The sequence below is a fragment of the Gymnoscopelus braueri genome (assembly GCF_963280865.1).
Source record: "Gymnoscopelus braueri genome assembly, chromosome: 2".
In the NCBI taxonomy this organism is placed as follows: Eukaryota; Metazoa; Chordata; class Actinopteri; order Myctophiformes; family Myctophidae; genus Gymnoscopelus; species Gymnoscopelus braueri.
In genome coordinates this window covers 40771323-40787878 of record NC_137604.1, presented here as the reverse complement: position 1 = coordinate 40787878, position 16556 = coordinate 40771323, and the positions used below count along the sequence as shown (strand labels likewise).

The 16556-nt window shown below is 40.8% G+C and overlaps 1 protein-coding gene across 4 annotated transcripts; it reads left to right on the top strand.

Annotated features, from left to right (window-relative positions):
- The first annotated feature begins 307 nt into the window (after positions 1-307).
- On the top strand, positions 308-15883 carry g3bp2a (G3BP stress granule assembly factor 2a). Of its 4 annotated transcripts, none has more exons than XM_080445073.1 (13): positions 308-522; positions 3218-3336; positions 3836-3917; positions 4751-4924; positions 5548-5638; positions 5815-5923; positions 6155-6335; positions 8485-8586; positions 10126-10228; positions 10894-10953; positions 12494-12622; positions 12986-13113; positions 13888-15883. In XM_080445073.1, exons 2-13 carry the CDS (start codon positions 3242-3244, stop codon positions 14173-14175), a joined length of 1542 nt encoding a protein of 513 aa, XP_080301199.1. In that variant the 5' UTR covers positions 308-522; positions 3218-3241; the 3' UTR covers positions 14176-15883. The 4 variants fall into 4 exon arrangements, with proteins under 4 accessions (XP_080301199.1, XP_080301198.1, XP_080301197.1 ...); XM_080445072.1 differs by having other exon boundaries at positions 4751-4936; positions 12986-13104; XM_080445071.1 differs by having other exon boundaries at positions 4751-4936.
- Positions 15884-16556: the final 673 nt, after the last annotated feature.

Here is a 16556-nt window from a genome sequence, read left to right as displayed (position 1 = left end):
AACGGGACACTGTATTGTGAGCTTGTAGATTGGCTATTTTCAGCTATCCCCACAATAACAGAAAACAGAAAATATACTACTAATGAGCCCTGAGAGACTCCAGTTATCCATATGGGATTTAAGTGGTTAATAAATAAACAGGTGATGTATAATTAAAAAAAATCTAATTCTTCCTGCCGTGACGTCATAAAAATCAGTATTTTAGAAGGCTAGAGGCGGGCGGGAAATCAGACTTAATTCTACTACGTCATCGTGTATGTTGTCCAGTGTAAACATTCCATTGGCTGAGCCGCGGTGACGGGGGTTCCCTTCCCCAGACTGCAGGGGTAAAACAATAAATTGAAGCCATCACTTTAATTTCTGATACAGCCAGAGATCATAAAGTCTCAAGACAGTGGAGACCGGTGGGGAAAATATCATATTTCATAATCTGGAATACTTCGTATTTCAGAAACGACCTGTTCTATTCGTTCTTATTTATTTTCTAAAGCATTCTGTCTAATTAGATAGGCCTTTCAAAAGGTAAGTCGTGCTACCTTTCTTAGCTAGTTAGCTTAGGGACGTCAAGCTAATTGACGCTATGCTAGTTTTTTTCCCTTTAGCATGCTAGCCCAGTGCTTTGTCTGATCTGGACTGAGATTCGTGGTACAGACAGCCGCTGCTTTTATGCTTCTATATCTGTCATCGAGTCAGTCTGATTAATAAGCTTGATCAAGTAAACTGGCTGTTACACGGTTTAATGACGAGTGTCAAAGCAGATCGGCAACGTTTAATGGGTTCCTTTGTTTCACACATGCTAACGTTAGCCAGTTAGCCTCGGTGTGTGTGTTTCACTGATGATGTTTAACGTTAGGCTTTTTGGGTGTAATCTCACCGTGTCCTGTCTACGGGTCGATTGACCCCATAATCGGCCGTTCGTTCACACGTCGGATTATTGTAAAATGGTTGCTAGTTGTTAGTAAACACAGCGCCTGGGAGCGGGCCTCCCTCTCTGGTGCAGCATAACAGATGCACTGCATTGTTTAACCGGGGAGATCACATCATGATCAGAGTGAAAGCCAAGGATTTGTGCAAACAAAATACACTCTTAATGTGATATTCTTAGCTCTTGCAAAAAAAAAAAGACTGAGGCGACATTTCCCCCCACACATGCCCATAAATAAGTACCTGCGGTGTTTTGTCTATGATTTAACGTCAAATTGAGCTGAACGTGTGTGACCGAAAAACAACGACGCCACAAGTTAGCAACAGCTAGCCTAGTCTCAGCAGCGCTTCCTCCTCCTCCTCCTCCCCGGTGTTCTGTTCACTCACTGTCCGTCAGTGGTGGAAAAAACGACTCGCATTTTGTACTGTAGTAGAAGTATCAATGCTGCAATGTAGAAATACTCTTGTTACAAGTAAAATACCGGTAATCAACATTTACTCGAGTAAAGGTACAAAAGTATTGGCATCAAAATATACTAAAAGTGCCCATTATGCAGAATGTCCAATTTCCCAGGTTTCTAATGCATGAAACTCCTTTGCTACGCGTTGTGAGCTTGTAGATCTGCTATTTTCAAATTGCCAAAGTATATATGAGGTGGTTTTGTAATAATAATCACAATCTACAAAGTAACTAAAGTTTTCAAATAATTGTAAAAAACTAAAAAAGTACAATATTTGCCTTTTGATATGTACTGGGGTTTTGATTGATTGATGTACTTATTTAGTAATACATGAGAACAACAGTACATGGAAGTACAAATTCACAATACAAGGTCTACTAAACTGGAAGACTCATTAAGCACTGGGCTTGTTTAAGATGAGATCCCTATGCACACAAATCATGATGAAAGCCAGGGTAGAAGTAAAATTATTTAAAATTGGGCGTACTCCAGTAAAGTAAAAAAAACAACTCAATATTGTACTTAAGTACAGTACTTGAGTAAGTGCAGTTAGTTACTTTACACCCCTGCTAGCTAGGCTGTTAGCAGCCGGTTGGCTAACTCAGTTAGCCTGTTTTTAATCTAGCTGCTGGCAATAACAATGTGTGCTTCGTCGCGCGAGCAAAAACAATGACTCATTTTCAACTGAAAAGCGCGTTTTGTTTTTTCCAGTAGACAATAACGTTATTTGTTTGTCGAATTATCCAAGCTAATAACCCCTGGTTTTGTACTTGGTTGCGCGCGGGTGTCGCGCAGCAAAAATAGCCGATCTACAAGCTCATAACGCGTCGCGGCGCGACAGCTGCAACGCGTTGTGAGCTTGTAGGTCGTCTATATAGCTCACCGTTTAACGATCCTCCTAGCATCCCCCCCAACCGATCCGGTCAATTATGTGATCATATGGCGATAATGAATGTTGGAGGGTCAAGCCCGTTCCTGATCAAACATTTCATAACCCTGATTATAAGTATAACCTTGTCAAATGATGGGCAAACATCCTGTAACAATCAAAACATCAACGTAGTAGCTAAACCGTGGGAGGCCCAAAGTTATGTCCATCACGATGCTGTCCCCCTGAATATAAAGGGTCATCCAACTTTATTTAAAATGTAACGTTGGTGTGATTAAAAAATGCAGTTCATTTTGTTGCACTGCTTGACGCGATGCTTTGCTAAGTGGTAGATGATTGTCCTCCTTGTCACAATGGATATAAACACGATGGCGCAGTAGTGGGTGCTTTGCTAGCTAGCTAGAGGAAAATCACTTGCTGTGCTTTACACTGATTGATGGGGGCCAAATGGGGGCCAAAAGCAAGCGAATCCATTCCCTGATGTATGAAGAAGAAAGATTAGCCATCTGCCCAGTGCTTATAAAACCAACACTAGATGTACATTTAAAACGAAAAATGTGACGTGGATGAATTTACCTTATTTCTAATTAATTTGCACCCTACAATTACCTTGTAAGTAACCTTACATGGGATGTTTGGAGTGATTAATACTAATGCACACAAGAGATACGAAAATAATATAATAATAATAGGAGGATGAGCTGATAAGCTTTTCCCTCACCTCTGTGGCAGGTCCTGTATAACCACTCTATACGTTCCATACTAGCCTCTATTGGAAATGGTTAATGCAAATGGCCAGAACAAACACACTGCACTACACTATGGAGTTTATGCCACACTTGTTATCTTGTGATGAGTTGGCATGATGGTGTGTAAGCATTGCTGTATTTGTTTAGCTGGCATCATCGTTAATGAATCATTGCCATTGTTCCTTCTGTTTCAGCACTTAATATTGTTTACCAAAGAAATGGTGATGGAGAAGCCAAGTCCCCTGCTTGTAGGGCGGGAGTTTGTGAGGCAGTATTATACACTCTTAAACAAGGCACCAGACTTCCTGCACAGGTAAACACAGCACTCACTTGGAAGAGTCAAATGGAATGTCAGCTGGTTCTTGTTCATTCTAATTCTAAATTATCTTATTTGTGACAGAGACAATGTGCAATCTCTTGAATCTGAGCTATCTTATTAATAAGGGAAAATGACAAAAACACAGTTGTTTAATTTGGAACACAGTGACACATATCCCCAGTTGTCTTGCACTACTTGATTTACCTTGAGATATCATCAAGACATTTATCATTGGGTTAGATAACAGCTCATCAAAATTATGAAAATACAAAAATAGCATGACCTTAAGTCACACTGGGTGATACTGCTGAGAACATATAGGTTTCAAATGACAGAGTTTCTATGTTGGTACAATGACATGGGTTTATAGTGTAACTACCAAATCATTATCCAACTTGTGTTTTTCTACAGCAACAATTACAGTGAAAGTTGGTGCAAAATACAGTTAAGCTAAAGCTGTGGTATTGGCAATAATGTTGTGGTCTTGTTCTAGGTTCTATGGACGGAGCTCTTCCTATGTTCATGGGGGACTTGACCCTAATGGGAAGCTAGCAGAAGCAGTATATGGGCAAGCGGTAAGTGTGTGTGTGTGTGTATGTATGTATGTATGTATATGTGTGTGTGTGTGTGTGTGTGTGTGTGTGTGTGTGTGTGTGTGTGTGTGTGTGTGTGTATATAGGCTGTATTATTATGACCAGATCTCTTGTAAACTCCTGAAAAGGCTGGTCTCTGTATGTATGTGGCAAGCACAATTTTACAGATTTGTTGATTTAATCAACAAATCGATTTGTCAACAAATTCCTATGACTATTAGATTACTAAGAATTTCTTTAGTCTAGGATGGCCATACTACGCATGATGATGTCGCGAAACACAACACCTTGCCATAAATTAATGCTGTCTAATGCCTGGTGAAGTGAAAGTGAAACTCCTGTTGAGTGTGAAAGTTAGATCGTAGCTGATGTTGGTTACACACCGACATTATTCTTGTCAAACGTGTTTGTGAGGTATTAACCCAAATGAAGATTCAGAGATGTGAACCTTTTTTTGTGTAAGCGTATTGGGAATCATGATAATGAGATGAGAGTCGCACACAAAGCCTGAAATTTAAGGGACATGATTTATGTTGCCATTGAATTGGCCTGCCTGAACCTAGTGGGGACAGCAGCATACCAGAGTAATATCAGTGTACCGATGTGACCTCAAGTCCAGCCTACTAGCTTTACTCCCTGCCATAAATATTCCCTCACACAAGCCTTAAATATCACCTGTCTTCCATGTTGGCACCATGGACTTGGATACATTTTTTCTATTGACAAACACTTAGCTTTCTAAATGAAAAGATTGATTATTCGGATGTCTCTTGTGCACACACTCACACAATCTTCTGTCTCAACATATATCTCAGGAAATCCACAAGAAGGTCATGTCCCTGCAGTTCAGCGAATGCCATACTAAGATCCGGCATGTGGACGCCCACGCTACGCTGAGTGATGGAGTGGTGGTTCAAGTCCTCGGAGAGCTGTCCAACAACGGCCAGCCCATGAGGAAATTCATGCAGACCTTTGTCCTCGCTCCAGAGGTGAGGGCAGAGGTGAACATTTTAAATAAAGTAGAAATGCTTGAAGTCAAAATATGCATTGAAAGGATATGATGTTTTGTTTGTTCATATTACAGGAGGGGCTACACGCATTATGCCCAGTACATCTATTACCTTCTACTTTAGCCACTGAGCAGCAGCAGCAGCAGCAACAACTGGGTGTTGAGTGCCTTTCTAGGGCTGTTTTCTATGAATGGCCTCTATAGGGCTGTTTTCTGGTCATAAGCCTTCATGTTGCTGTCATAAAAAATAAAATAAAATAACCTGGGTACCTATGTGGAAAATGGGCAGGGGATTAATTTGTGAATATATCGCCTTAGTTTTACCAAAGGGGACAAGTTACAATGAATTTTTTAGCTTAATGCTATCCTATAAAACTTGAACATGCCAAAACTTGGATTAAGTATGGGGGAGGGGAAATTCTTCAGAAATCTTATGATAAAAAATTGTGTTCTTTCTAAGAATTGGGTTAAATTGATGTAGTGTACTCTGTCATGTTTGAGCTGCCAGGTAGACATTATGGCTTGCCCTGTGACAGCGCTATCAGCTTCTTGAAGAAATACGACTTATTCTGTTTTGTGTGATTTATGTCATGTTTCCATCAGGGTTCTGTGGCAAACAAGTTCTATGTCCACAATGATATCTTCCGCTACGAGGATGAGGTTTTTGGCGACTCTGAAGCTGAGCTTGATGAGGGTAAGGGAGCTCAACTTTTACGTCATTTTATGTTTACAGTGATAAATGTCAATGCAACGTGGTATAAACTGTGATAAATAAAGAGATGAAGAAGTGAAAGATAATACCAAAAATAAAAATTACAGGAGAAACAAACCGCAGAGCGCAAATCCCATTTTTTTCCGTTCCCTTCTTAGAATCTGAGGAGGAGGTTGAGGAGGAGCCAGAGGAGAGGCAGCCATCACCTGAGCTGACCCTTCAGGAAAGCCCCAACAGTACCACCTACTACGAACCACACCCTGTCACGTACGTTCACAGATAATCATCTATCATCCATGGATAGATAACTGTAATTTATCCTTTCACTGTATCTATACTTGGAAGCACTTCTAATCTAAGCACAGTATTCTGTAAATGACATGAAACAATGATTTCATATATCATACCTGAAAAGACGAGAGGTCACTCAGACACACACTGTAGACAGGCTATGGCTTGAGCATCTATTGATTGGTATCTTGATTGTTATCTTTGCAGCAATGGAGTTGAGGAGCCCATGGAAGAGCCGACTCCTGAACCCGAGCCAGAGCCTGAACCAGAACCCAAGGTAGAGGAAATAAAGTCGGAGGTAGATGACAAAGTTCTGGAGGAGATGGAAGAGAAAGCCCCATCCCCTGCTCCTGTTGAGTCTCCTCCCAACACCCAGGAGCCCCCCAAGGTGAGAACAATGTCTTTTTTTTTTATTGATTGAATACTTATTAATATTTGCAATTTGTACGGTTTACAATGGTTGTTAAAAGGATATACTCTAGTAATTGATTAGTATGGGAATACAGGGCGCTTGGGTGGCGCAGTGGTGAAGGAACTGCCACCACCACTGGTGGTTCAAATCCACCGTGGTGCATTGGGCTTTGTCCAGTGTCTATATACCAATTATTTGTTTACAAACATTGAGAGTGCACATGCAGGTGCCGGTTTCATCTAACGAATTTCCAACAGGTCCCCAAAACTGTTGTTTAGGGGAGCGCTGGTTTCGGTCCGACATATTTACTGCAATATGACTCTGGTCCTATTTTGGTTATTTTTGGCTGCGTCTGTCAGGTATGGGTGTGTTTGTGTGTGTGTGTGTGTGTGTGTGTGTGTGTGTGTGTGTGTGTGTGTGTGTGTGTGTGTGTGTGTGTGTGTGTGTGTGTGTGTGCGCGCTCAGGATTTAGAAGGTGTTTTTAGAATCGACCTCGGGTCTAAATGTTTTTGGGGGGGGGGGGGGGCAGAGAAAGGGATGGCAAGGAAACAAAATGGTTCAAACAAAAATTCTGACATTTATACACCACAAGTGTCCGGTATGTACTTGAGGTTAGACGTGAGGTGCAAAAAAAGTAGCAGGTATTTACATGAAGGTAGACTTAACCGGTCTGTGTGAGGACATGGAGATGATTGGTTTGTGTGCTCTGTATGCAAATAAGTCTATGTGAGGACACGGAAATGATTGACACAGAAATGATTGGTGGGGCAACGTCACACATCGGTGAAGTTGTTCTTTTTGGTCGTATGCTGCTTCTTTATCGTTTCAGAGGCCTCGGCCCTCTAGTTTATAACATAATTGTATTCAGCCACCACATTCAATGTCCAGCCATTCTTACGCTGTGATTGGCAGGATGCGACTGTTGTGTAAATCACACGTGAGACCTGTCGTAAGATGGTTCCTATAGTCGCACTGGTTTCCGCGTTGGTTATAGACACACAGTGGCCCTCATTTATCAATCCAAATGTTGGGAATCAATAAGAAATCCCATGTTCAAACAAGAAGTTTGAGTCCCTGACTGCCCAGCACTCATTCATGCTCTTGGAGGAAGCTGCAGAATGACTCTTCAAACTTGAGTCGCTGCTAAATTGTTCATTAGAGCCAATCCATACTTTTTATATAGCCACAAGCAAGATGCCATTTTCTGCATTATCTACTTCTCAAACATTTTCATGTCAAGGACCCCCAAATTGGGTCCCTGTACCCCACTTTGAGAACATCTGACATACTTCATACTTGACTGTTGATGTCACTTACATCTCTCCACTCTGTGTAGGATACTGCGTTCTCATTGTCCTCGTTATTGGAAAGTATGACGAGCAGGGAAAAGGAGTATGAGAGGTGGCAGCTAGGCATAGATTAATAATGTGATAACCACTGAAGTCCAGGAATCCTGTCCTGATCTAGAAGTCTGAAAACAAACTTAAGTTTGTTTGAATATAGGTTTCAGATAGCTAAGAACCATGTGAGGGTGAGGACGCTGGTGTCCCTGCAGTGTGAAGAGAATCAACAGTTAATGGTTTGACAGAAGGAACAGCCGCATAGTAAAGTCAGTCAGATATGAAAGAACTGAGACTCTGAAATGTACGGTAGTTCTAGACAAATCACACACAGACAGTCGGACTGGAATCACAAATGACTAATCTGACAGTTTAAACACTTGGCTGTATGTGTCTTTCTTGTCAGTGAGAAAGCGCTATACAATTAAAATAATGTAATCTGGCTTTAGTAAGTAGTTAAAACATTTGTAGTAGTTTACTTTCATTTGTGTGAGCTCCGCTCACATGGAGGCAGCCGCCATCACCACAGCCACAGTTTACTTTCCTGTGGGAAACATTGTACAGTACATGGACTTATCTCTGATATTGGTTAATGTCAAATCATTTAGAAGGCAAAGTACCATCTCGAATTAAAGCATTTTTCTCTGAATTCAGGTCCATAGTGAGTCTTGAAAGCTTAACGTGTGCACCATTTTTTTTACATTTCACTTTCTTTATCCATTATTTCCACACCATTGTTTCTTCTGATTTTTCTAATGATTTATTTTCTTCCTACCACCTGTCAGACCTTCTCCTGGGCATCGGTTACCAGTAAGAATCTGCCTCCCAGTGGATCAGTACCCTCCTCTGGAATCTCCCCCCATGTTGTCAAAGCTCCAAGCTCACAGGTAATTTGTGACGTGATCCTGGTCTTGTGGACACAAGGTATATCTTGTTGCCACTAGAACTGTAAGGTGTGCCCCCTAGATGAGGATCTTGTGCCCACAAGCTCAGGGTTTCATGAGCATGTCTTGCATATTAATGCCATAACTAATTGAACCGCACTATATAACCATCCCTCTTCATTTCTATCCTCTTATATCATGTTAGGAAGTCCTAAATGCAAGCCAACCTTGACCAAATTCGACTACAAAATGTTGTCACACACAGCTGTTAGTTCGTTAGCAAACTATAGAGCTAAAGACCACCTTAGTTATTTTAATGAAGAAAAGAACATGACAAAAACTACAAGCTTTCATCTTCTTGTTGGTGTGGTCAGCAAGAATTGTCAGATGTATCACAAACAGCGGTGTCGGCATGTCAACACCTACTATATAACATTGCAAGGTTGTGCAATCTTCCCTGTGTTCCTAATAAGTAAGAGTAAGAGCTTTGTAAACTGTGTGTGGACAACTAAGATTTGACTCTGTAATTAAAGGGGATCTAGCAACCCCTTTTTTAATGGAAGGAAACTGGAAACTACCATTCATAAAAGGTTCAGGTGGACACCATTTGTGTTCCAAAGTGAAAAGAAGAATTTGTGAAAATGTGATAGATCACTTGGACATGTAACTGAAAGTGACTAATTGGATACATTCAGTAACATGAACCATACTGAAGGGGTAAAACTACTGCCAGCTGATACTGCATTGACAGGACCAGGCAAAGGTTAATCAGGTAGTGTGTAGTGGGATGTAGTTAGATCTATTTTGGGGGAATTTTCAAGCCTTTATTTGATAATGATAGTAGAGGGAGATGGGAAATGGCAGGATAGAAAGATGTGGAAGGACATGATGCAACAAGGGCCTCGGGTCAGATTTGAAGTCTGGTTGGCTGTGCAAGGTCTTATCCTTAATGGTATATGCTCTACCAGGTGAGCCACTGGAGCCGAGCGCCCCAGGAATAACATTTATGCACCTCAGCTGGAGGTATAGCTGGCACATTAGACAGGCAGTGTCAGACTTTCAGCCAGGTGACTAATCTGAGTCATGTACACCCTGTATTGAGGAGAACACATTGTTCTGAATTATCTCTGGATAAAAACTATTATTTTGACTAAACAATTGGGTCGTTTTGACTAAACATTTTTGTTGCTTGTTGAAAAATAGAAAACTACTAAAGTACTAAAACTAAGCTTCTTGCAGTGTCTACTTCTGATAGTGATGGTACTGTCAGTAGGACAACACAAATGCTAATATAAAATTCTTGATGCACCAAAATGTATGAAGAGACCACAGGCAGCAGCAACCTCTCAATTCTGACCTCTTTGCTGGTCAATTTTCTGTTCAGCCAACCACATAAAAACATTGGGGCAACTCCCTGTCATTGCCCAAATTACTAATACCTTTCCTATCTTTTTCATTTGTCTTTTTTTATCACAGTGCTTCTTTGTTTTGCCTTGTGCAAATAAACAAATGTCTTCCTCCTTCACTGTGACCCCATAACAGCCCAGAGTGGAGGCTAAGCCTGAGGCCCAGACAGCACCTCTCCGACCACGGGACCAGCGCACACGTGACAGACCTGCCTTTGCACCACGGGGACCCAGGCCAGGTAGAAACTAATCCTCAGTTTGCTGTCCTATTCTGCGCCAATCTGATCTATATCCTATTCCATGAAATACTACACACTCAATTTAGATACACAGGGCCAGATTGACGAAAGGTGCAGGAAAAATTGCACCGTCCTTTGATGCATTGGTATGTCGTTTAATTGCCGGTGGCAGTTCATTACACAACCTTTGAAAGAAAACACAAAAAAAATGTTTTTGCATGCATAGTAAAAGGTGCAGTTGAATGGAATAATCTGAAACGTGGACACGTCAACCAGCTCAGTAATGATAATAAAAGCTCAATTCAGTGATGCAAATCCTGTTGATTTAAAGAAAATTTAAAAGATGACAGGATATAAAACGCATGCTTATAGTAAAAATTGTAATACAAGCTACCACAACAATGGTAGACCACTGCAGGTAGCTGACCATTTGTATCAGAGCTGTGAAGGATGGATGGGATTGATAAAGCTGTTTGCTTAATAATCCAGGATCTTTTGTTACGTGCAGTATGTGATTTTCCTTTAGACTTTGTTTACATTTTGTTAAAGTTATTTATATTAATATAAACGAATGAATCTTTTATTCTTTTTTGTCTGTGTTGAAACCTTCCAAGCTATTTCCTATTGACTCTGCTTGCTGACAACTTTTTTCTTGTCACTGTCAGATGGTGTTCCATCCTCAGAGTCACAAACGGGGAAACCCCACTTCAGCTTTGTCAACAAAGGTAATGTCATCCACTTAAATACCAGGAGCTAAGTTGTAGCAGGACAGTTGATTGTATACTGCAATTTTAGTTCACAATCAGTAATTGTATTGGTGCTAAGAAAATGGTATTAGAAGTAGTGGTTGTTGATGGGTGTGAAAAGTACAGTAACATTTTATACCCAATGGGCCACATTCGCGAAGGGGTGGTATGCACATATTAGCGCAAATACAAGTGCAGAGTCTGATTCATCATTTTAATCATCAGAGTCACTGATTCTCATGTCTGCTGTTGGGTACTTGCATGTGCCACAAATCATGCATAGCTGTTATTAGAATGCTTTATTCTTGATGCAAAATCAGCTACAACAGTGCCAAACCTCAAATAAAATGTTTATGTGCCCAACATTTGTCATAACATGTAAAAGAAAAGAAAAATGATGTCTGTCAAACGATGTATTGCTTGGCTGCATATGAGCTTATACTTATAGACATGATGCAAATTCAAACTCATTTAGAGCTGATGCATCCTACACGTATCCTACAAGTCTTGCCATCTGATGAAGATGCAGTCTGCATTAAATCTGTGTCCAATCCCAATGTAGGATATGCTTTCCCCTCAAGTGATCAATATAAAGTGATCCATAATCTGTTGGGTAGCACGATATAGTGGCATTCTAATATATCCTGGATTCTAGCATCATCTTTTTTTTCTTCTCCCCTACCTCAGCAAGGGTGAGCAGTTTTTCAGTAGAATAGGCTTATATAATTTCATTTACACATAAAGAGCAATATTTCATTCACGTTCAGCGAATCATCGTGGAAGGCTCTCGATATAACAAATGCACTGATCTAAAACTTGTCAAGGTGTTGCGACGCAAAGCGTTGTAAACTTGCAGATCAGTTAACTGACGAGTGATGCCGTTGAACTTACACTTATCACTTAACGTTGGATGTTCCGTTAGCCTTTTATGGTGTGAAATGGGGCGTGGAACAATGCTAATGATCTACACATGAAACATTTGGAATTCATTATCTGCTACACCTGTGTTCCGAACACAAATTAAGGCTTAGCACAGCCTTTCGTGAATCACACGTCAGTCTGTAAAAAACATAGACTAAAGCTTTGTGAATGAGGCCCATTGTCTTTAAAGATCATGCTTGTTTTTGATCGATTGAATACTTTATTATTCAGAAATGTAAACGGCACATGAAAGCGAAACATAAATAATTTATAATTTATTTTGGGGAGTCCACAGATGATTAGCTTAATGTGCAACATGGTTTTCTCACTCAACAGTTAACAAACCCAACATACAGTTTAAGTGTATACTATAAGTGTATACACGGTATCTGCACTACAGAGCTTGTAGTTAGGCTATTTTCACAATATTTATCTGTGGAACTGATTTAAATGCCTACAATTCCAAATGCTTGTCGGGGTGGGTGGTGCCAAGTTCAAATATGATTATTTTGGCCTTAAAGGTTTTGGAACCCTTGCAACAGTGCAAGCGACCCAATGCCCCTCTGTGATGAGTTGTTGTGGTTGTGTGTCCATGCAGGCAGAGGAGATGCAGAACCCAGTGAGATGGACAGCAGACGGATCATCCGGTACCCTGACAGCCACCAGCTTTTTGTTGGCAACCTCCCACACGACATAGACGAGAGCGAGCTTAAAGACTTTTTCATGAGTACGTCCACCTTCCTCAGGCCTTCCTCAGGCCTAAGGAAGAAATCAGTGGTTACCTCTGGCTTTTTCTGTCGGTTAAAACCACTATTCTTTCAAAATATTCCAAAAACATACATTTACGTTTGTACATTAGATAAAAAATGTTTTTCAAACAAGTGCCCCCTATTCCCCACACCACACTAGGGGTGCAACAGATTATGAAAATTAATCTTATTAATTAAAATAATTGAGAATCGAGTCCCCCATAGACCCATTACTTAATTAGATGGGTAGATGGGGTGAGTGTTTCCTCAGACAGCCATGTTTACATTACACACATTTGGCTGTAATTGGGAGGATGTTCATGTCTTAATTTGTCTTCCAGCGTATGGAAATGTTGTGGAGCTGAGGATCAACACCAAGGGTGTGGGAGGAAAGCTACCCAACTTTGGCTTTGTGGTCTTCGATGACTCTGACCCTGTGCAGAGAATCCTGGGGGCCAAGGTAGAGGGGGCAAGTACACTGACGTTTCATTATCCACTCAATATAATCACATAATTCACTTGGTGACGGTTTGGTGGCACACATTGCAAAAGATATTTTTCTCTTCTTGGCACCACTTTCCTTATTGAGATAAGCTGCTCTGAGACTGATATGTGTTAATCCAGCATCTCTAACCGTTTAAAATATAGACTGATCCCTTTTATATTTCTGTGGCGACATGATCATACAGACGCCATCTTCAGTAGGTTAATACGACAGGGTAATACCTATGTACCTCAAAAGATGTGTTGGGACATACGGCACAGTGAACTTCATTGTACTTGAATAGCATGAAAAAAAACCTTCAACCTTATTCAGACTAACATAATTTAAATCAATTGTAATCTGTTGTTTTTCCTTAACCCATTAAACCCATTTTGCGTTTCAAAAAATTCTATATGCTATGGACAATAACATTCCCCAAGAAACATCCAAATAAATAAAATCTTTTAATCTAAACCCCCCCCCCCCCCATTCCAGTCATGTCACTACTGTATTAAATAAATTCAGGAACTCGGTTACTCTCTTAGAATCGAGAAGTGCCTCTGACAACAAACAATACAAGAATAATCCTTAAAAAAAAAAAGGTGCAGATCAAACTCAAACAACAAAATATCCTGTGTGCAAACCGGTGATTGAGGTGGATGGTGAAACTGATTGGGTTTGTGGGTACTCTTAATGTATTTCTTACCTGCCCTTTTGCCCTGTTGGTAACCTTATCTCCTATATCCACTCCTCCTGCAGCCCATCATGTTCCGTGGCGAGGTGCGTCTAAATGTGGAAGAGAAGAAGACGAGGGCAGTGCGTGAGCGAGAGACTCGTGGAGGGGACGACCGTCGGGACATGAGGCGCAGCGACCGAGGTCCCGGTGGCCCGCGTGGCATTGTGGGAAGTGGGATGATGCGCGACCGTGACGGCAGGGGCCCGCCCATGGGCCGGGGAGGCATGGCCCCCAAGCCTTCCGGTATGGGCTCTGGGAGAGGGGCCGGTGGCCAGGGAGGAGAGGGCCGCTTTGCTACCCAGCGCCGCTGAGGAAGAGCGCCATCAGCATTTTTGGAAGACGTACCACCATGCTCTTCTCCATCATCTTCGACCGCTCTCGTTAACGAAACAAAATCTACATGTATAAACGTATATATTTGTTTTGTTTATTTGTTTGTTTTGTGGTTTTTATTTTTCTCTTTTGGCTTTGGAATGTGACACAGCCTGTCAACCATTTCTTTGATGTGAAACGGACAAAAAACAAAATAAGCAAACAACAAAAATTACATGTTTTGCTTACTAGCTGTGAGCTGAGCATCCTTTTTCCAGTATCTCAAGAAGTCACAAACATTTAATTTGTAAACTTGTGGAAAAGGAAGGAGAAAAAAAGGCAAACCAACCATGAGTATTCTGCCACATTAGGAGGGGACTGATAAGACTTGTACCTACAACAACACAGCCCAGCATTTGGAAGAGATTATATTGCCTTGACTTAACAGGGGTGCGCTACTTCACGAAGTCCCTCTATTGCACATTTTCTATGGTAGTTCTCTGCCCGTTACTGTTGGGGAAAAATGAGGTCGTGGTGCAACTTTCGTGCAGTTTTGAGACAGAGGGGAAAAGCTTGCCTTTTTTTATTTTATTTTTTGTGTTTCCTTTTTGAAAGAACACTGCTTCAAAGAAAATTGCATAATGCACTCATCAATATGCACTAATGGGTACTTTCTGTCGTATTACATTGACATCCTTGCTCGGAACGCAGCTGGAGAGACGACCCTTACTGTTTTGCTTTTTGTTTTGTTTTCTCAAAGCGATACGACGTAAAATGGGGCAGGCCTCCCATGCTGGCTCGCGCAGAGCCTGTCTGCTGTGACCAATGTACTGTTTCCACAACTTTTTTGACCCAAAACTATGCTTTCAATTATTGCTGGATAAACAACAAGACAAGCAAATCTCTACAGATTATATATATTTTTCTTTCCTCCTTTTATCAAATAAATAAAAAATCTCAGAATCCTGGACTCTTCACCAAACGAATTGTGGGGAAATAAAAAGGATCAACCAAGCTGACCAATAGGAGAGTGGTGGCAGTGACGGTGGCTCACTCCGTTTTTCTTCGTCGATTCAAAGTTGGTGTTTTTTTCTTCATGCTTTTCCTACCAGCTAGACCGTAAAACGGGGACCGGCAACATACCCCCCTCCCACCCCTCCCCTTCCCTGTCTTAAAAGCGAAGTAACATAATAAATGTACAGCAAAAATCATAGTTTACTGTATGTTCTGTTTTCTGTGTACAATATTTTTTTTCCGCCTTCAACTTGATTTAAAAAAAAGCATGATGGTGCCTTCTATTTCATCTTTCTCCAGTCTTAGCTGTAAAAGGTTGAGGTTTGGGGCTTTGCTTTTTGCCTCATAACAGGGGGCTGCTCATTTTGAACTATTTGTCTATACTAGGAGCAGAGAAACTTGCAGTATTCATAAGATTAAAGTGTTTTGCTTTTTGTTTGTTTCTGATGCACATTTCGTCCCTTTCGTTACTGTTCTACCTACTACCTAAGATAATCTGCTGTGAGTTTTGTACATTTGTTTATATTGTAGTGTCTGCTCTGTCTGGGTTTTTGTAGACAATGGGTGCCTCATAGTTCTTGGTGTGTTTTGAGGAACTACTCTGGGGGAGGGGTTCATTTAAAAACCATGACTGTCTGAAAATAAAGAAGTCTTTGGGGTTGTCAAAATAACGACTTCCCAGGCAAATGTGGGGTTCAGTTTAAGACTTGGTTCTTGATGAAAAGTAAATTTTGGACAATGTAACGGCACACACCTATCGCATTTTGTGATTCAGACATGGATCTAGACACCTGTATAAGCCATTACTTTCAGTCTTTAGTCAAGTTAGCACATGGGTTATCGCTGGACTCAAAAATCTCAGACTGTTCATGTTTTCTCTGCAGAAGTTTTGTATTGATGTCTGTGGGTTGGCTTTATCTTCAGCCTGACATGACTTAACTTTTCTATCCATTTGTATTTTCACATGCTGATTATTCATCGTCCTAAGATATCAATTTGCTTTTTCTCCTCAAGGCAAGTCTTATTATGAACGCTATTACTAGTTGGATAATCCTCTTCTAATAACCTAAAACTAGTTTTGTTTTTTCTTAACCACATTTTAGGGAGTGACGGTTGTTTTATTTGGTTGTCTTGCACTGAAAGAGGAAGGCATATCTAATGTAGCAGTGTATTGACAAATATACTAATTTGGTCTTCCTTGTCTGGGGGTATTAAACTATTTTCAACATTTCTGGGACAATCTGCAGTGGTTTCAGACACCCAACCTGTCCAAATATATCTTCAGACAAAAATTGATAAAGGTAGCTTTCATCTTGTCTGTTGCCCGATAATAAATACTGTATTGTAAATCAATTTACAAACATGG